General features: G+C 40.1%; 1 protein-coding gene across 1 annotated transcript; it reads left to right on the top strand.

Moving 5' to 3' along the window:
• Positions 1–16,386: 16,386 nt before the first annotated feature.
• On the top strand, positions 16,387–21,482 carry LOC131222310 (WRKY transcription factor 55-like). The gene is made up of 3 exons (XM_058217335.1): positions 16,387–17,104; positions 17,315–17,446; positions 20,170–21,482. The coding sequence occupies exons 1-3, from the start codon at positions 16,578–16,580 to the stop codon at positions 20,636–20,638; spliced, it is 1,128 nt and encodes a 375-aa protein (XP_058073318.1). The 5' UTR covers positions 16,387–16,577; the 3' UTR covers positions 20,639–21,482.
• Positions 21,483–21,915: the final 433 nt, after the last annotated feature.

Raw genomic sequence — 21,915 nt, 5'->3', positions numbered from 1 at the left:
TAGGTGGACCACACCATTAGAAATAGGCAAACAGTTGTTACCAGTAATGCAATCAGACTGCGTATTAAGTCGCAGCTTTAATTTTATTACACAAAGTAAATTTAGTTGGGCCCACTGTAAATGTATACTATTTATCCAATCAGTCCATCCATTTTTTTCATCTACATGCAAAGGTCAAGCCATAAAATTAAGCATATCCAGAGCTCAAGTGGACCATACCATAGGAAACAGTGGAAATACCGATTTAGACTGTTGAAACCTTTCAAGTGCCCATAATGATCTTTATTTGTCATCCAACATGTTCATAAGATCACAAACACCTGGATGAGGGAAAAAATCAGCTTGATCCATAACTTCTATGGCCCCCCAGAAATTTTCAACGGTATACACTCAATTCAGACTATTTCCTGAGGTGTGGTCCACTTGATCTTTGGATATAGCTAATTTTTATGATCAGGACTTAAAATTAAGTATTAAAATGGATGGACAGTGTGTGGATCAAATACATATATCATGGTGGATCCCGCAGAGTCTATGCATTACTCAGCACTCAATCCCTTCCCGCAGAATACTCAGCCGCACACAAGTTGGCAAGAGTTCTCTTGAGAACTTTTTGAGAACTCATCATACGTGACTTGAGTCCAAAATCTGAATGGTCCACGTGATGCAGCACTCCATGAAACCCTATGACCCAACTTTTACTTTGATTTAAAACATTGGTGGCCTGATTTAAAACATTGGTGGGCCATGACAAAAGAAAACATTTTCCTACCTTGATTTGCATCTCTATTTTATATTGCCCACCAGAGTTTTAAATCAAGGCAAAAATTGGTCCCTGATGGTTTCATGGGATGCTACATCACATGGACTATACGGATTAGAGGTCCATGACACGTGTGAAAAAATGCGCACATGTGCAGGTGCGTATAAGTGAGCGTGCCTTATTGAGTAACGTCAAGCCACTGACGTTTTGAAAGAGAAAAAAAGGGTTGATGAAACCCTACCATTCTAGGAGGAGGAGACCTCAGGGGATAATTGTAGAGAGAGATTGCAGAGATGAAGAGAGATTGTAGAGAGGGAGGGAGAGAGATTGCAGAGACAGAGAGAGATTGCAGAGAGGGAAGGAGGGAGGGGGAGAGAGATTGCAGAGAGGGAGGAGAGAGCTTGGGATGGAGAAGTGAAACCTTCAATCTACATTGGTACGTTTCTCCCTCTTCCACTCTTTTTCTCCCCCAAACACCACCTATAAGTTACTTCCCACTTACCCAACTTACAGGCATCCAAATAGGCCCTTAAGGATTTGGGGATTTAGGGTTGGATGGCAAATAAACCTTACATTGGACCCTAGGAAGTTTTTAACGGTGTCCATGGACCCTAAAACTATCAATGGAATGGGCCACGGTGGGGCTAATACATGTATACGCTGTGGGGCCCACTATCCCATGTGACAATGGCCCACCATAGAGTTTATTTGCCATTCAACCCGTTTTTAGTCTAAAATATGATGTTTGGTAGTTTTTTTTCCTGTTTATGACACTTGAGTAGAAGATCAGAATGGTGAATAGGGTGGGTTGCACCAGGAAGATCAACAGGATGGAAAATTAGAACAATCTTTACATCAGTTGGGTTGTGTAAGCCCCGTGTCCTACACCGTACCGTTCCGTGGACTTCCGCGGTCTTCCCGGTCAAATTCCGGCAACCTTCGACCCTTAACCGGTATTTGCGCGCGACCCTTGGTCACACGCCGTCAACTTGAATTGACTCAACCCGAGACTTATACCCTTGCGACCGCGCCGTCGCAGCGGTTCCGATGCTGCGACTTGCGCGCCGATCCGATACCCTGGTCAGGAGATGTAAGTCCACGTTCGGTGCGAGGAAAACGCCGCGCATTTGCAATCCCAAGAGAATCTCTACAACATGTCCCATCAATCAAGTACACATCAATCACTTCATATGTCAAGTACATATCCCATCACTCCCTTACCAAAGCAACTCTAAAGTCAAAGTAACCCATACCCTCTTACACAAATTACTTCAAAAGTCAATAAAGCTCTTACACACCCATCACTCACCTCACCCATCACTCTATCACCCATCCCTCCCTCTCTCCTTACAACTTTCTCTCTCTCATTTGTCAAACTCATTCCCAAGCAAAACAAGCTCCAACGTATGAGCTTCCCAAGCTCTCATGGAGAAGCTCTAAGGTGGCCCACTTCCTACCTCTCATCTCCCATCTCAATCATCCAATGGTCATCTCCACCGTTGAAATGCATCCCTTGGAGTTCTAGGATACGTTGATGGAAGAAGAGGTCCAAGAAGATTAAAGGTGGGTGTTCATAAGTACTTGATTTTGTGATTTGAGGGCCCACATATGGTGGGACCCATCTTGATGTACAATTTGTATCAAAGAGGGACCCATAGTGGCGGGGTCCCTCCGCTACTTCGATCTCTCTCTCTCTCTCTCTCTCTCTCTCTCTCTTTGATTGTTTGATGGCCCACCTAATGCCTGCATCCATAGCCATCCGTTGGGGCCCACCTTGATGGGTGTATTATACCCACTCCACCCACCTGTAATGGTGCATGATCCAGAGCTCTGGCGGGCTGCACCAAAGCAACAGCCAGACGTGGTTGCTGAGCAACGTCACCATGCTCTGTGGGAGCTCACCATTGATGCACGTGGTGCATCCACCCTGTCCTCCTGCGTGGCCCACCCCATCCATCTTACTGCTTGGAGCCATGCCGTCCATCCATCTTACTGCAGCGGATGGCTGCTGCTCTGGCGTCACCAAATTCAGTGGACCCTGTATGAGGTATATGTTTTACCTATACCGCCCACTTGCCACTTGGGGCCCCTCCATGATGTGTGTTCGCCATCTGCACCGTCCATTTGGACAGCGGTGCTGTGCAGGCCCTTATGTCATGTATGTATGCGCACCATCCATTTGGACGGTGGATGTGGGTGCTGATCTTGAAGTATGTGTTGTATCCACTGTCCAGCAACGCTGGACGGTGGTACACACCATTGATGCATGTGGTAGATATCCACGCCACCATCTGCTTTGAGGTGTGGGCCCACCCCACACGTGTGGGCAGGTGGGACCCACCTTGATTAATGTGTTTTATATTCACGCTGTCCAATCATATGGACGGTGCGACCCACCTTGATGGGGTGTTGATCCACACCATCCGTAGAAGGCCAGGACAGCGGGCCCTTGCAGTGAATGCTGTTTTCTGGATTGATAAATCCACTCCGTTCGTCCGTCTTGATGGACTGGTGGGTCACACATGTGGACCCACCAGATGTAGGTGTTTTGCATCACTCCGTCCAATCGTCCAACTTAGGACGTGGACCCCACTGCTGTATTCATCAGATCCTCACCGTCCAGTCCTTGGACGGTGGGAGCAGCCCTGATGTATGTGTTAAATCCCAACCGTTCATCTGCTGCTGCCAGCAGCTGGAGCTGTTCTGACATCAGCTGGTGTGGGTCCTGATCACGAGTTGCGGGTTATATCTAAACCGTCCATCCTTTTTCGCTAGGGGCGGGCAGGAGCTTGGAGTAGCCACCTTGATGTATGGTATAAATCCTCACCGTCCGTTCTAGGCATTCCAAGCCTCTGGACGTTGTTTTTTTAAAATATATATATGCATTTGGTGGCCCCACGTGGGACCCACCTGCTGGACAATGGATTAGTTGGTGTATCTCACACCAGCTATACAGCTGATGTGATTTGGGACGCCAGCAAATGCTGTGGGTCCCACCATTTCCTATGTTATATCTGGGCCGTCCATTTACTGGACGGCCAGTAGCCTCACCATGATGGGCGTGTTTTATCCAAACCGTCCATTCATTTGGTGAGCTCGTTTCAAGGCTTGAGATAAAAAAATAAAATGAGGCAGATCCTGGTATCAGGTGGACCACACTATAGTAAGCAGTGGGGGTTGAACGGCTACCCTTGAAACTCTCTTGGGCGCATAGATGCTTTGGGTCAATATGATATTTCTTTCCACTTAATTAAGGTATTTGTGACCTTATGATCAGTGAAAAATAATGTTATGGTGGGCCTACCTTTGATAATGTATTGTATTCACACCATCCACCTGGGTAGGTGGTGTGGGACGCCATCATGATATTTGTGTTTCATTCATGCTGTCCAGCTATGGGCCCCATGTGATGTTCTTGTGGGACCCACGAGATGTATGTATCCCCACCATCCAGTCCTTGGACAATGGGACTTACCTTGATACACATATGGGGAACGGATTGGCTGGTCTACCACACACCAACTATATAGCTGCTGTGTGCAGCGTGTGAGATTGATCCACACCGCCTATTTGTGCGGTCCACCTTAATGATGTATGTATTTTACCTACACCGTCTAGCTGGGACGGTGTTGACTCACCTGATGTATGACTTCCATCCACGTCATTCCGTCCATGGGACCCACCTTGGTCATGAGGTATGCGTTATATCTAAACCGTCATTCCACTAAATGAGGCAGATCTATCGGGTGGACCACACTGCAGAAAATAGTGGAGAGTTGAACGCCTACCATTGAAACCCTTAGGGATTCCAGAAGTTCTGGATCAATATGATATTTGTTACTCCTCTTGATCCAGGTCTTTATGATCGTATGATCAAATTAGATGGAAGATAAAAGTCATGGTGGGCCTGTGAACTATTTAAATGGCGAAATCATTATCTCTACTAATATTTGTGGTGCAGTCTAGATGATATTTCGATGGGCCCATCTTGATGTATATGAGGCCCGTTGTCCCGACCCCTCTTGATGTGTATTAGGCCCATTTGAGTGGCCCATAGTGATGTGTAGTAGGCCCATTTAAGCGGCCCATAGTGATGTATATTAGGCTCATGCAAAGTGGCTCATAGTGATGTGTATTAGGCCTTTGTGTGAGGCCATGGGCCCACTATATGTTTAACCCTATGTGGGCCACTTCTTGGGAGCAATGTTGGTTGAATGTCCACATTGATGTGCAATGATGGTTGGATGTCCACATTGTGACCTTCCCTTAGGCCTTGTTAAACTTATCCTTACCGACTCTGATTGTTATGACCAATTGCCAATTCCGATTGACGTGACCGATTTGTCGCTCTGATTATCGATCGATCTCGATTGTCGTGCCGATTTGCTGACTCTGATTATCGATCGATCCTGATTGTCGTGACCGATTTGCCGATTCTGATTATCGATCAATCCGATTGTCGTGACTGATTTGCTGACTTTGATTATCAATCGATCTCAGTTATCATGACCGATTTACCGATTTTGATTATCGATCAATCCGATTGTCGTGACCGATTTACCGATTCTGATTAGCGATCGAGTCTGATTATCGTAACCGATTTACTGACTTTGATTATCGATCGATCCCAGTTATCGTGACCGATTTATCGATTCTGATTATCGATCTATCCGATTGTTGTGACCGATTTGTCGATTCTGATTATCGATTGATCCGATTGTTGTGACCGATTTGCCGATTCTGATTATCGATCTATCCGATTGTTGTGACCGATTTGCCGATTCTGATTATCGATTAATCCGATTGTCGTGACCGATTTGCCGATTCTGATTATCGATTAATCCGATTGTCGTGACTGATTTGCTGACTTTGATTACCGATCGATCCCAGTTATCATGACCGATTTACCGATTCTGATTATCGATCTATCCGATTGTTGTTATCGATTTGCCGATTCTGATTAGCGATCGAGGCTGATTATCGTGACCGATTTACCGATTCTGATTATCAATCGATCCCGATTGTTGAGACCGAGTATCAAAGCTGATTCCGATTGTCGAGACCTTTATGATGTATATGTGAACCGTAGTTGAGGCCAAATGTGATATATTCATGGCCCATGGGCAAGGCCCGTTATGGTGTATTCGTGGCCTATGGGCAAGGCCATTGTGATAAGTATTACGCCCAGGATGTATGACGCATTTGATGTATTCGTGACCCATGTGTATGGCCAGAGGTCATGTATTTGAAACCCATGAGCAGGGCCCACCTGTTGTGTATATATGGCTCTTGAGTGAGGCCCATGGTGTTGTATATTTAACCCTTGTGAGAGGTCATGGGTCCATTAAATGTTAGGATCTATGAGGGCCATTCCTCAAGGGCAATGTTGGTTAAATGTCCACATTATCGAGGTCGATTATCGATGCCGGTCATTGATACCGATTATGAGTATGTGACTGCATAGCATCATGATACATGCCCATACGCATCATCTGCATGTTTGTTATGAGATGTGGTTGACCATTGCATATTTCATTTGGCAGATTATTATGAGACTCCCTGATAGGCGGAGGTTATCTCACATGAGTGCACGGTATGCACAGAGTTGATGCATGACTGGATTGTATGACTCATGCATCTTGCATTGTGAGCCCTAGCGACATCAGGGCTGTAGCCTCCACAGGCATATCGTGGATGGCCAGACGGGACACCGAAAATCTGTTCTACATGGGGTGTTATAGATATCCCTAGGTGAAAGTCCCTAAACCCTCTTGGTTCCAGAGGTTGCTCTAACGTCTAGACCGAGTAGATGCATGAGCGCATGAGGGCTGTATACCGTTAGGCCGCGTCTCCCACTGTGTTGTGGTCGGTTGGAAAGGGGTACGACCTTACCTACCCGAGAGGAGGGGGCAATGCTAGGCTGAGTCTGACCAGCTCGAGGAATGGGTCCGCTATCGACGAGCCGGGCCCGATATTGGCAGGTGGATAGTGAGGTCTCTTCCACTCACCTTGTTGCGCGCGATGGGGCGGCGATCTGGTTTGAAGTGTAATAGACCCTGGTGATTTCCCAGAGAGGAACCGTACTGATATGTGGACTTATTGAGCAGGCATTGCATACTCATTCATTCATTCATTCACTATCCACTCGGGCGGATGGTGCGCAACCATTTGTTACGTGTACATTCGCATGACCAGGATTTCGGTTGGGCGCGCGACTAACCTGAGATCAGGAGTTTACCACATTGAGTCTGACTATCCAAATTTAGGTATGGGACTGGTTTGGATAGAAGTCCCTTGTGATGGACCCCGTGACCTGCGGTACTACGTACTATCATCCCGACTTCACACTCCAGCATGGTCATTCCATTCGCACCATATATCGCATTACATCTGACGCATATGGCATTTCAGGTTACTATGTTTATGCATTTATATGACCTAGATACAACTGACGGTATTCGTGGACTCATCAAGATTTGTATATTGCATTGCATCAGTGGCATCTGATATTTGGCTTGTTGTCTCCGCATTGCATAGTTGATCTACATTGCTTCATCAGTATATGATATTGTTTTTATTATATTTCTGCGTCACATAGCCTGGATAAGACTGATGGTATTCATGGGCCTATCAGTATATTTTCGCATTCCTCTGATTTCGTATGATTTATGATCTTACTAGTGTTTCTGATATAGTATGATTATGGGTTTATCAATATTTCCGCTTACTCTGATTACTCTGATATTTCTTACTTGGCACTTACCTTATGCACATACTTACACCACCCTCTAAGCTTTCTATAAGCTTATGCACGATAGATGCGTGCAGGTGATGTTAGGTTGCAGCAGTGTTGAGCTTGGAAGCGTGCAACGACTTTCTGGAGCTTGATTTTCGATTTATGTATTTCCTTTTAGCATTGTACTCAAATGATTATATTAGTGGATATGTGATGATAATGTTGCCTTTGTGAATTGGGTAATCTTATGGTTATGCTTATTATGAGTTAAATGTACTTTGGAAAAATCCTCCTTGTAGGATCCCAGGATCGGAAATCTAGCGTTTGGACACTAGGAGCCGAGAATGGAATACTACGGAGGCTGTCGGCACCGGATTTGGCGATCGGGATTCCTGTGAATCCGATTTCCGGGTTTGGGGCGTGACAGGTTGCACCTATCCAATTGACAGACCATCATCCTTAAAATGATTTCCAGGGTGTAGTCTGCCTGATGAATGGACCATCCGGGTTTTATCCTCTGTTAATTTATCCTGCAGTTTCCATGGTATTTATTTATTTGTCATCCAATCTGTTAATAAGGTGACAAAAGCCTAGATGATGGGAAAAAACAAATATCAGCTTGATCCAAAACTTGTATGGCCCATTAATGGTCAATCATCACTATTTCCTATGTTATGGTCCATCTGATAATTGAAATTGCTTCATTTTTTAGATAATGCCCTAAACTGATCTAAAAAGTATAATGCTTTCATGAAATTTATTAAATTGATATTCTCAGTTATGTTTGGTATTACGTAGATGGAATTCATGTATAAAAAAAATGATGTAGAGATATGAGATCAATTTTAGGAACTCTCAAATGTGGCCTATATGATGTTTATATGAAATTTACCTTGATTAGTAGATGTATCACTTCATTTTAGTAGGGTCCACTAATTCTTGAAGTCAAATTCAAGCCATTTTTTATGCAAGTTATTGACTAAACTACATACACATTTAAAAATTCTCATATGTAGCCCATCATGATGTTTATGTAAAATCCACCCTAATCATCAGGTGCACTACCCTATTTTAGCGATAAGGACTAAAAATTAGCCAGATCCATGATTAGGTGGGCCATCCAAAATAAAATAGTAACACTCACCCTCCAAATTATTTCCGGTTGTGTGGCCACCTAAATTAGGAATGGGTTTGATTTTTAGTCTCGATGTCTAAATTTTAGCTTGGCATTTAATGGTTGAAGTGGATTTCATATAATTATCAAAGGTGGGCCTACCCCTCATGATCCTTTTCTGTCCTATGGAGAACCACTTCCCTTGACTCAGTTACAAGTGCCTTTATAAGGTAATTGCTATCAAAGAAGCAGTACTTGACATCAGACATGAGCTAGAAAAGTATGTTGCATGATATGTTAATTTGAATCAATTAACCATTCCTCACTAGAATTGTTCGGAATTCCACATCAACTTTTATTTCACTTTTGTCAGATATGACTTGGCTTCTAGCATTGTCAAACCTAATTTTACTTGCTTTTCCCTTTTCTGGTGCCTACTTTTCTTGCACATGGTTGCAAGTTTCATCATTCTTGAATATGAAGCAATTGAGCAGGGGTCCGTGGAAGGTAAGAACCGCTGTTATGACCATGATGAAGCTATCCATTTCCTATGGACAGCATTGGAGTGGCTTGGCCATTTGGACAGGCCGTGTTTATGTATTTGCTCGAAATTGATGGAGCAGAGCCAAATGTGCGTCGGAGCTATCCGGATGTTGAGCGGGGGTTCCTGGAAGGTGGAAACCGCTGTTATGACTATGATGAAGCTGTCTATTTCCTATAGACAGCATTGGAGTGGCCTGGCTATTTAGACAGGCTGTATTTATGTATTAGCTCAAAATTGTTGGACCAGACCCTAGTATAACCCTAAACCTAAACCTACACCTAAAACTAATACCTAAAACAAAACATTATGGTGGGGACAATGCCTCTGACCATTGATTCTTTCGTTGGACACACCATGGTGGTTATTTGAGAGCCAACCTGTTGGTAAGTTCACACAGACCTAGACTTGAAGAAGGAATAACACAAATATTAACTTGATCGAAAACTTTTGTGGCCCTAATTTGTTTCGAGGTCCACTTGAGCTTTAGATCTACCCCAAAACCTAAACCTAAACCTAAACTTAAACCTATACTCAAATCCCAAAACCTATAACTTAAACCTAAACCTTAACCTAAACTTAAACCAATAACCTTAACCTAAACCAAAACCTATAACCTAAACCTTAACCTTGTACCTATAACCTATAACCTAACCTTAACCTAAACCTAAAACCTAAACCTAAACCAATAACCTAAAATCTAAACCTAAACTTAAAACCAAAATGTATTCTCAAATCCCTAAACTTAAACCTACACCTAATCCTAATCTCAATTCCCTAACCTAAACCTAAACCTAAACTATAAAACCCAAACCTAAACCCGATCCCAAATCCGAACCCGATTTCCTAAACTTATAACCTATAACGTAAACCTAAACCTAAACTTAAACCTATAACCTTAACCTAAACCTAAAACCTAAACCTACACCTAAACCTAAAACCTAAATGTATTCTCCAATCCCTAAACCTAAACTTACACCTAATCCTAATCTCAACTACCTAACCTAAACCTAAACCTAAACTTAAACTTGAAAAGCCAAACCGAAACCCGAACCCAATTTCCTAAACCTAAACCTTAACATATTCTCAATTCCCTAAAACTATAACCTATAACCTATAATCTAAACCTAAACCTATAACCTACAACATTAACATAAACTTATAACCTAAACCTATAACCTACAATATTAACCTAAACCTATACTTATAACCTAAACCTATTCTCAAATCCCAAAACCTAAATCTTAACCTAAACCTAAACCTTAACCTATAACCTATAACCTAAACTCAATTCCCTAAACCTTAACCTATAACCTAACCTAAACATAAACCTATAACCTACACTTATAACCTAAACCTAAACCTATAACCTAAACTTAAACCTAAAACTAAAACCTAAATGTATTCTCAAATCCCTAAACCTAAACCTACACCTAATCCTAATCTCAACTCCCTAACCTAAACCTAAACCTAAACTTGAAAACCCAAACCTAAACCCGATCCTGAACCCGAACCCGATTTCCTAAACCTAAACCTTAACCTATTCTCAATTCCCTAAAGCTATAACCTATAACCTATAACCTAAACCTAAAACCTAAATGGATTCTCAAATCCCTAAACCCAAACCTACACCTAATCCTAATCTCAACTCCCTATCCTAAACCTAAACCTAAACTTGAAAACCGAAACCTAAACATAAAAACCCAAACCTAAACCCGATCCCGAACCTGAACCCGATTTCCTAAACCTAAACCTTAACCTATTATCAATTCCCTAAAGCTATAACTTATAACCCAAACCTAAACCTATAACCTAAACCTAAACCTTAACCTAAACCTAAACCTATAACATTAACCTAAATCAAAACCTATGACCTAAACCTTAACCTATAACCTATAACCTAACCTTAACCTTAACCTAAACCTAAAACCTAAACCTAAACCTATAACCTATAACCTAAACCTAAACCTAAACCTATAACCTAAATGTATTCTTAAATCCCTAAACCTAAACCTACACCTAATCCTAATCTCAACTCTTTAACCTAAACCTAAATCTAAACTTGAAAACCCAAACCTAAACCCAATCCCAAACCCGAACACGATTTCCTAAACCTAAACCTTAACCTATTCTTAATTCCCTAACGCTATAACCTATAACCTAAACCTAAACCTAAACCTATAACCTAAACCTAAAACCTCGACCTAAAACTAAAATCTAAATGTATTCTCAAATCCCTAAACCTAAACCTACACCTAATCCTAATCTTAACTCCTTAACCTAAACCTAAACCTAAACTTGAAAACCTAAACCTAAACTTGAAAACCCAAACCTAAACCCGATCCTGAAACTGAACCCGAATTCCTAAACCTAAACCTTAACCTATTCTCAATTCCCTAAAGCTATAACCTGTAACCTAAACCTAAACCTTAACCTAAACCTAAACCTATAACCTTAACCTAAACCAAAACCTATAACCTAAACCTTAACCTATAACCTATAACCTAAACTTATAACCTATAACCTAACCTTAACCTAAACCTATAACCTAAACCTAAACCTATAACCTAAACATATAACCTAAAACCTAAACCTAAACCTAAATCTAAAACCTAAATGTATTCTCAAATCCCTAAACCTAAACCTACACCTAATCCTAATCTCAACTCCTTAACCTAAACCTAAACCTAAACTTGAAAACCCAAACCTAAACCCGATCCCGAACTTAAACCCAATTGATGTAATAATGTAGCCCAATCACATGGCAACAAACAAGAAAATCTTGCTTTGTTGGCAAGCATACTCGAACTCAAGCATTACAATGTATCTATTTTCATCTCCACTATCTCTTATAGCATAGATTATATGAGATTTGCATTTATCTCATTTTTAGAGTCATGTCCTAACACAATATGATAATATTAATAGACAAGGTGGATTTGTCACCAACATTATTCCAAGACCCATATAACTTCTCCTTATAGGAAGTTAGGTAGGGCACATGTAGCTTGAATCCATCAAAGGAGATAAGGATCACCTCTGATATGTTTTCTCTTTTCATTAGTTTGGGTTTGTATGGATGTGAATGTGAATATGATGAAATATATTATATAACAGGTGTATATCATGGTGAAATCTATTGTAACGGGTGTATATCAGGAATTTTGTGCTGGATTATTGAAAAAAAAAAAAAAGATTTTTACCTACGAAATATTTCGTAAGTAAAAGTCTCATCCACATTTTTCACCTACAAAACATTTCGTAGGTAAAAGTTTCATCCACATTTTTTACCTGCGAAACGTTTCGTAGGTAAAAGTCTCATCCACGTTTTTTTACCTACGAAACGTTTCGTAGGTAAAAGTCTCATCCACGTTTTCTACCTACGAATAGTTTCGTAGGTAAAAGTATTGTGAGATATTTTTACCTACGAATCAATTCATCGGTAAAACTCTTACCGCAAGACTTTTCAAGTCAGTGGGAAAACTTCTGAAGTTAAAAGTTAAATCATTATTACCGACGAATGTTTTCATCGGTAAATATGGCTTTTACCTACGAAATTATATTTCGCAGGTAAAAGTAAACTTTTCAATTTTTTCTTTTTTCAAAAATTCAAAACACCCTTTAGCTACGAAAAATTTCGTCGGTAAATATGGTTTTTACCTACGAAATTATATTTCACAGGTAAAAGTAAACTTTTAGATTTTTTCTTTTTTCAAAAATTCAAAACACCCTTTAGCTTTGAAAATTTTCGTTGGTAAATATGGCTTTTACCTACGAAATTATTTTTCGTAGGTAAAGGTAAACTTTTCGATTTTTTGTTTTTTCAAAATTCAAAACACCCTTTACCTACGAAAATTTTCGTCGGTAAATTACGCCTTTACCTATGAAATTATATTTCGTAGGTAAAAGTAAACTTTTCAATTTTTTAGTTTTTCAAAAATTCAAAACACCCTTTACCTACGAAAATTTTTGTTGGTAAAGATGGCTTTTACCTACGAAATTATATTTCGTAGCTACAAGTAAACTTTTCAATTTTTTGGTTTTTCAAAAATTCAAAACACCCACCTACGAAAATTTTCGTCGGTAAAGATGGCTTTTAAAAGTAAACTTTTCAATTTTTTGGTTTTTTAGAAATTCAAAACACCCTTTTCCTACGAAAATTTTCGTCGATAAAGATGACTTTTACCTAAGAAATTATATTTCGTAGGTAAAAGTAAACTTTTCGATTTTTTGGTTTTTCAGAAATTCAAAACACCCTTTACCTATGAAAATTTTCGTTGGTAAAGGTGGCTTTTACCTACGAATTTATATTTCATCGATAAAAGTATACTTTTCATTTAAGAAATTCAAAATACCTTTTATCGACGAATATTTTCGTCGGTAAAGATGACTTTTACCTACGAAATTATATTTTGTCAGTAAAAGTCCTTTTTACCGACGAAAAAAATTTCGTCGGTAAATGTTTCATCAGTAAAAACCATATTTCTTATAGTGAGTTATGAGATGAACTATAGCAATTTCCTATGCAACCTAGGCTATAACGCATATAACAAACATAGATCTTAGATTAGATATTATGACAAGCACAAAATCATAATTTCAAGTTCATTCAAACATTTCAACAAACACATGGAATGCATATTTGTCCAACATAGTTCATACATGTATAATATATGGAAAACGTCGTAACTAAGATTATATGGTAGCAATCAAGTCAGACATAAATCATTGTCAACAATGAAAGCCTTGAAAACCATAACCTAAATGTTTATAGTCCGCACCTTTCGTCATATTACTCGTTTCGAACTCGGTTCGAATCTTACGTTCCCGTATACAGAACATCGGTTACTTAAATTAGGAAAATTCGTTAGCTAGGTTGACAAACAACTATTTTATACCTTAACTATGGCATTAAGGTTTGGATTTCTTACCCAAATCGTCATCAGAACGAGTCGTGTAGCATAACAGAGAGGCGATCTAGTACGTGTAGTCGTGGGAGAGAAACATTGCCACGATCTCCCAAGCTTTCTCTCTTCTCCTCACTCTTTTCTCTTCTTTTCTCTCTTCTCTCTCCTAGGGTTTGGAACAAATTCCTATGAAATGGGAATGGGGTAGTTTAAGGTCTTTAAATAGGCCCAGAACTGGTTCAAATGGCCCTAGGGCTATGGTATACTTAGGTTATAGCCGAAGGGTGTCTGTTTCAGGCTAACGAGACTCATATGGAGGTTCGTTACCTGTCTATGCTACAAAGTAAGTCTCATGACAATAGATCTAGGCCAAGTTACGATTTCAGCACGTTTAGATAAGCCGATCAACCGTGACAGACCTGTGTTAGATCAACAGTCGTTGTCACTCGATAGAGCCACAAGTATATAGATATGTATAGGAAAATTTTCCTGATCCATGGGTGCAGTTGGGTCAGAAACTGACGGTCTGAAGTCTTCAATTTTTCCCCCACGCGAATGGTCCAATTCACTTAAGTTTAGGTTCATTTTCTAAAGATATTCACGTTTCTCTCACACTTCGCTCAAAGCTCAAGTTGTGTATTTATGGATACTATTTGGCTCGATTCCTGTGTTGGTTATAAAGCTTAATAAGACGGTCGTAACCTTATAGTTTCACGGTCATCGGACTTTCGACGAGCATTTCAGGTCCGATACGAAGTTTCAATGTGCTCCCAAGAGCAACAGGGTTTTGGAATTTTTCCGAAGTTTTCAAGTAATGTTGAGCCAGCGATTTTAATAGTTTTGGGTCTTGCGGTTTGTATAAATAGTGGTTCAAGCTAATCCACCAATTAATTTAGTTTAGTACTTAATTAATTTTCATCTAATTTTCACAGTATACGTTCTTTAGGAATTTCTGCCCGAGGTGGTACTTGGGTCTTTCTACGGATTTTCCCTAGACGTTATAATTTGATTGTTGTCTTTGAGAAAGATACTGTACGGACAAAAAGCTAAGATGAACTAAATAAACTATATATATAAGGCCAACCTTTTAAAAAATCTCAAAAAAAAGAATAAAAATAAACAGCAATGAACAACAAAAATACCATCCCATAAAAGGTTATTTTTCACCGCGTGTCGTGTCACACATTTCGGCAGCACGCACGCGCCTCAGGGAGGGCGTTCACAGTATTAAATATATATTGATTAATCTAATATTTCTAAAGCTTCACACACGTATATAAGCCTATTTACACAGCATGTATCGGGCATATGTCGGGTAGCGAAGAAGCCCGAGGGTCTCAACACCGACCGGGATTGCCTGTGCCCCTGGCCACAGGAAGTTCCTGTTTCATAGGACCCCAGTAGAACAGGATTCTAAAAATCAGGTGGGCCATACAACACAAAACAGTGAGGATTGAAAGCCCACAAAACAACGGTGAACTTTTCGGTTCCCACTGTTTCGTTTGGTGTGGCTCACATGAGTTTTGGATCTTCCTGATTTTTAATATCTTGTCCTATTATGGTCTTGCGAAACTGATGCACGGAATGGATTTCTCACGGGAATCTCTTTGGCCTCACATAGCTTCTGACCACGGGAACCTCCTGTGTTCGGTGGCACAGGCAATCCGCGCCACCCCGGACATACATATGGGAGCATGCGTTCATATGAGGGAGGTGCGCTTAAATAACGACCTGCACGGCCACACATCTCTAAGCAGGCACATGTGTGTCATACGTGCGTGTTCAGAGGGAAAGCGAGGTTTTCTTTACAAACCTTCTGCTCGAAGAATAGAAGACCAGTGAAAGGTTTCTACCTTCAACGTTCAAGGGCCGTTTCAATGCCCAAGTCTTCCCCATAGACTCGAGAAAAAGTGTAAAACCACATGGACCGTGACCCAGTCATGGGTTCCCATAGACCTTCTCTATTTTCTAAATTGCGTATGATAAAAGTACATGGAAAATGCTCCTGCAACTCCCCCTCTCTCCTCCGACCATCCACCGCATGTGGGACCCACTCTCCATGATCAGAGACGTTCATCCTGTCAGCCCCACCATGGATGGCTGATGAGTTGAAATTTACCTTAGTTGGACGATTTAATGGGTATGGTGACATCCAGTAAATGAATGGTTATAAATAAAAGAGGCAAAGGGTTAACAAATCAATACCCACGGGTCCTATAATCTGATTCGTTGAATTTATACAATTTGGGTTAATCACGATGGATTTCACCAGATAAATGGCTCCGATTGCCGAGGGTGGTTATGGGGTTGGGGCCCACGAAATATCACCATCCTTTTCAGGTGGCGGTCCCTCAGATTGGTAAAAGGTTCTCTATTTCCATGTCATTTCCTCCCAAGTGCACAAACATGGAAGCCTACCAAAAAGTTCCGTCAGCCCATTTAAAATCTATATACCCTTTCAAATCCAAAACAACCCAAAACAAGAAGAAGAGAGTAAAAAAATAAATCAAACATCCATGGATGAAACCAATGAAGCCATGTCTCAAATCCTCCATGGGTGCAAACTAGCAAAAGACCTTGAATCAAAACTCCGTTATTTAGAAAACCAACCTCATTTTCTCTCTTCTTCATGTGAAGAAATCACTAAAGCCTTCAACAAGGCCATTGGCCTACTGAATTCCGATAGCCAGCACATGATCTTTGGAGAATCATCGTCCCAGCCGTGTGGTGGTCCACAGTCAGGCACCCGTGTGCCACAGGACCTCCTGAGCGGCTACACCCAACCCATGGATCTTTTCCATTCCAATGCTTTGGCTGGAAGCAACCTGTTCAACGTCGGCGTGCTGTCGGAACGTGAGGGCCTGCTCGAGCTGGGATCGGAAATCCCGACCGGGTCTAGCCTTATGGAATATTGTAGCGCTGGGGAAACTGACGGTTTTCCGCACTCGGGCTCAAGCGGAGAAATCAAGGCTGCCGAGGTATCTGATTCTGGCATGAGTTCTCCTACGGCGGGAGCTCTGTCCGTTGCAAGATCCAGGAGCAGGTGAAATTTAAATCCACAACATGTGGGGTTTTTTTTTTTTTTTTTTGGCATTCTAAAGAGGAACGGCTCACCTTGATTGGGTCCCACTTCCCAAAGGTTCATCTTATCGACCTTATCGGGTGAGCCTTCTATCCACATAGATGATCAGATGGGTATGAATATACACTGAAGGATTGGTGTATGTACTAACGATTCTATAATAACGTGCAGGAAGGATGCTGGTGAGAAACGGACAATAACAGTACCAGCCCCACGTGAGGGAAACACGGAGACTCCACCGGACGATGGATTCACCTGGAGGAAGTACGGACAGAAGGAGATCCTCAACTCAAAATTCCCCAGGTAATTTTACCAAATCAACCCTGAACGAACTAGGTTTGTCGTAACGGCCGTTATGGAATGCATATGAGTTTTGGGTCCTGCCGTCGTGATCGTTTGCAGATGTTATGACGGTAATAGCATCCTTACTAGAGAAATGTTATTCTGTTTGGTGTTATGAAATCTATTGCTACGCAGCAGCGATTGCTTTAACGGCTGTTATTATAATGGAAAAACGGCTGAGGTTTTAAGGGCGTTCGGTTGCACCAAATGTCATGAAATATCAAGTTAGACCGATGGTTAGTCATGAAATATTAAGAATTCATGATATTTGACGCAACCAAATGCACTCTAACATAGTGTTATTTTATATTTTGCAAATTTTATGTTTTTATGTTTTGCAACGGCTATGACAATGGATTGCAATGCCTCGGCTCCACAACACCAACGGCTAATGAAAAAATTCAAAGGAATGAGTCAGGTGCTGATATAACCCAAGGATCTTAAATCGTTTGTAGTGTACCATACCGGTTACCTCTGAAACCCGGTGGTATCACCTTGCATCACCTCGTATTTAGCCATTTCGGGCTGATATGGCTAATGATATGGCCAATGGAGGTGTGTGGCATCACCTTGCATCACCTCGTATTGAGCCATTTTGGGTAAGCTTATATGGGCTAATAGAGGTGTATGTACGTTGTTTATGTACAAAACCGGTGTCCGTGTACATCTGGTGATAATATACTGGTTCTAAGATCTTGGATATAGTACATGATGGAAGAATAGAGATGGGAAATTATGTTCAGAATACCGATTTGAACTTCTTATGGTAAAACTTCATCTTATCACTAATCCAATAAAAATGTTTTTGATTGTTTTCATATATAATATATATTTATATATTTACTTTGTAAAAATAAATATTTTATTTCTGAACTTTATTTTTCTTATAAAATCCCAACCCTAGTTTTGAATAATACTTTAAACCTTGGATATAATAGCTATACTATAGTGTTTCATATGGCTTTCATGAAGACACTCACACTAACATGGCCACTTTTAAAGCATTATAAGCCAAGTGGTATGGTAAAATGCCTCTCAAGATTCGATTTTGAGTGGTTTGCTCAAAAAATTATTAGTTTGATTCTTTTTTTCTTTTTCTTTTTCTTTTTTTTTTTTTAAAAAATCTCTTAGAAGATAACTCATAGTCACGTAAACATATTTTAGTTACAAAAAAGTAATAGCATTTTATTAGAAAATAACTTATAGAGTTACATAAATATAATTTAGTTATAGGCAAGTAGTAACATTTTGTTAGACAATAACATGTATAGTCACATAAACATAATTTAGTTATAGGAAGGTAGTAGCACTTTACTTTTGAACTTATGTTTCTTTCTCATTGCAAACAAAAGATTGTGATTGAAAAAGAAATGAAGGAAAAGAAAAGTTTAATTACACAAGTTTGAAAAAAGAAACATACAAAAGCACCTCTATAATGTTGATAGAAAATGTTTTTATCATTCAATAGAAAAATCATGAATTTGTGCACATAAGCCTGCATTTGGATTGAGCCACAGGAAATATTATTTACAACATTTGTGGATTTTCCTTTCAATAGTTCGGAATTTTTTTGAAAAGATGGTCATGTGGACATCTCATTTAAAGCCTAAAAAACTTGAGTCGACTCAATTTATAGCTTGGTTAGGTTGACTTGAAGACTTGATTTGACTCAATACTTATAATTAAGCAAGAATAGCATTTCCTTACTAAGGATACTTGGAACAATACCAGTATAATGTAAAGGTAAGCTAAATAATAAACCCAGCTAGCGTATAGCCTGCTGGAGGAAGTTGTCTCTACCGTGTGAGGTCATGAGTGTGAATTTCACCGACCATTTACATCTTTTTTATTTAAAAACGACTTAACTCAGATTGTGAGTCAGTTCGAGTGTCGAGTTGGTGCCTTGAGGAGTCATGCTCAGTCTGAACTGAGTTTAGCTCATCAGCGAGTTTCATGGTGACTTGGCTCGTTTCTGATCAAGCTAGTTGACTTGGATGAATTCTGAGGAGGGCCACCGAGTTTTACAACTACAGTGGACATGAAAGACCATTTTGTTTAATTTTTTTTTTCCAATACAACGTAAAAAAATAATTAATTAATTAATTAATTAAAAATAAATAAAATGGCCCCATTTGATAACTTTCAGAAAATTCTGGCACGAGTAAAATTTCTAAAACCTCAAATTATTTTTCTTTACTCATGGAATTGACATAAACCAAGAACTCAAGCATTCCATGCACATGCCATTGATAATTAGGGCTCGTTTGATGCCTGTAAATTTTATTAGAGCTAAATGATGCAGGTGTAAATCATTTAGAGTCTGTCCTGCTTGGCCTTAAGCTTAAGCTGTAATATGTTTATAGATAAATAGTTGTTTGTGTTTGGATAGTCTATAAATTATTTAGAAAGATTTCATTTACACCCAACAGTTTAACATTATATTCATTAGGTTGTAAATGATTTATAGGTAAATGAAATCACAACTTTTGACAGGATTTTCATCTGCGGCTAAAAGTTGTAAATAATTTACAGACATTTTTCAGCATTCAAACAGTGTCTGTAAATCATTTATAACTAAGCCTCAATTACAGCATCCTAACGGCCCTTAGAAAAGTGATAAGGAAAACACTACCATTGTTTTAGATGAACCAAAGTGCCTTTCATGAAGTTCATCTATGTTACAGGGGCTACTACCGATGCACGCACAAGAACTACTACGGCTGTGAGGCGAAGAAGCAAGTTCAACGTCTGGATGATGATCCCCTCATGGTCCAAGTGACCTACTGTGGCCACCATACGTGCCAGACCTCGCCAACACCTCTCGTGCTGTCCACAACGGAAACCCAACATGGCATGCTAGTCACAACACAAGGGCCTTCCGTGTCTACCTCCATTCATCTGGGTAGCTGGTTTTCTAGCCACCTCGACGCCACCGAAAAGAACAAAAATGCACCTATGGACCCACACGCGCAAATGTACAGGGGCTTCCATGGCACGGGCGAAAGAAGCACTGCGCATGGCGAATCTTCTTCGCATGGGCGAGGTGGGAAAGAGATGGAGACTAGTGCTGAGGATCTTGCCGAATTCATGTTTAATCAGGGAGGTAGTGGCAATAGCATTGATGCAATTTTCTCTCCCAAAAAAGAGGATTGATTAGGAACGTGTGATGTGAATATGTGGGGGAACTGTTTGGAGAGGTGAGTCATGGCACACGTGCCAATATAATAGACACGTGAGAAGTCCTGACCATGAGCTATAGGTGGGGCACTATCTGACATGCGCCTGTCCGGTGACAGGTGAGCAACAGGTGATACATTGTTCATTTTCTTTCCTAGGTCATGTTAGCAATTGCCCACCTGATTTTTGGTCTGGATCTTGCATGTGTATGACGTTGGCATGTGTGCAGAAATTCACCTCTCCAATCTCTTGTTGTGCGAAATACCCAGCATTCGGCTGGTGTCTTTCGATAAACCTCACACGGTGAGGGTAATGAGACTACTCTTTTTTCCATTTATTTGGTGTCGTAATAGTAGAAAGTGATGTAACTTTTATTTTTGGTTATATGCGTCTTTCCCAGAGACATGCTGAGGCACAGGTGACCTACGACGTTTGTATGAGATCATAGAAAGGAGGATATGAATTTAGTAGATCTATGCACATGTTAAATTTATAAATCTAAATTGGATTTGAATTTGGTAGAATAAAGATACAAATTCATGAATCTAAGAAGCATTTATTGTAAGAAAATAACTTTTGTTACTCTTAACAGTATCTCTTTTTAGTGGATTAGCCTTTTTTTTCTAAGGTCCTGTTTAGTTTTCAAATTAGAATAATAAATGCCTGTAAATGAGTAACGATTATTTATTCTTATTGTAGGGTGACATCACTTATATTTTGCTGCGATGATTATTTTGTTACATTGTTTGTTTCACCCAGATCATGTAAAATTGTATTTTTTATAATGCAAAAATGTACTGATTACAATATACTTTACCTACGTCCATTACAAGTGTATTTGACCTTCCATTTACAAGATATAATTCATGTTTAAACAAACAGCCAAAAATGATTGTGCCATGGCTTATTTACTTTGCATTTAATAGGAAATTAGAAAACCAAATAGGCCCTAATCAGTTAATTTCACAAATCCTTACACTAAGTTCCTTAGCCCAAGTAACCCCTTGCATGAAATATAACATACACATGCATTTTTCCTACCAATGTGTCACACAAGAGCTTTCTTGCCGATAGATGAGCCTGTTGTAATAGATGTCTTAAATTGAGTCTGTTACTGGGTTTGTCGATGCCATCAATAGTTTGTTCGATGTCACCTTTGATGGCATTGAATAGTTCTTGATCCCATCGATGTTTTCTGAATTTTCTTCAGTTGGTCGTTGGACTAACTGGGCACATTTTCGATGCCATTGATG

Source organism: Magnolia sinica, chromosome 13, assembly GCF_029962835.1.
Source record: "Magnolia sinica isolate HGM2019 chromosome 13, MsV1, whole genome shotgun sequence".
Taxonomy (NCBI): Eukaryota; Viridiplantae; Streptophyta; class Magnoliopsida; order Magnoliales; family Magnoliaceae; genus Magnolia; species Magnolia sinica.
The sequence above is the reverse complement of the archived record's forward strand: the minus strand, read 5'-3'. Positions and strand labels throughout refer to the sequence as shown.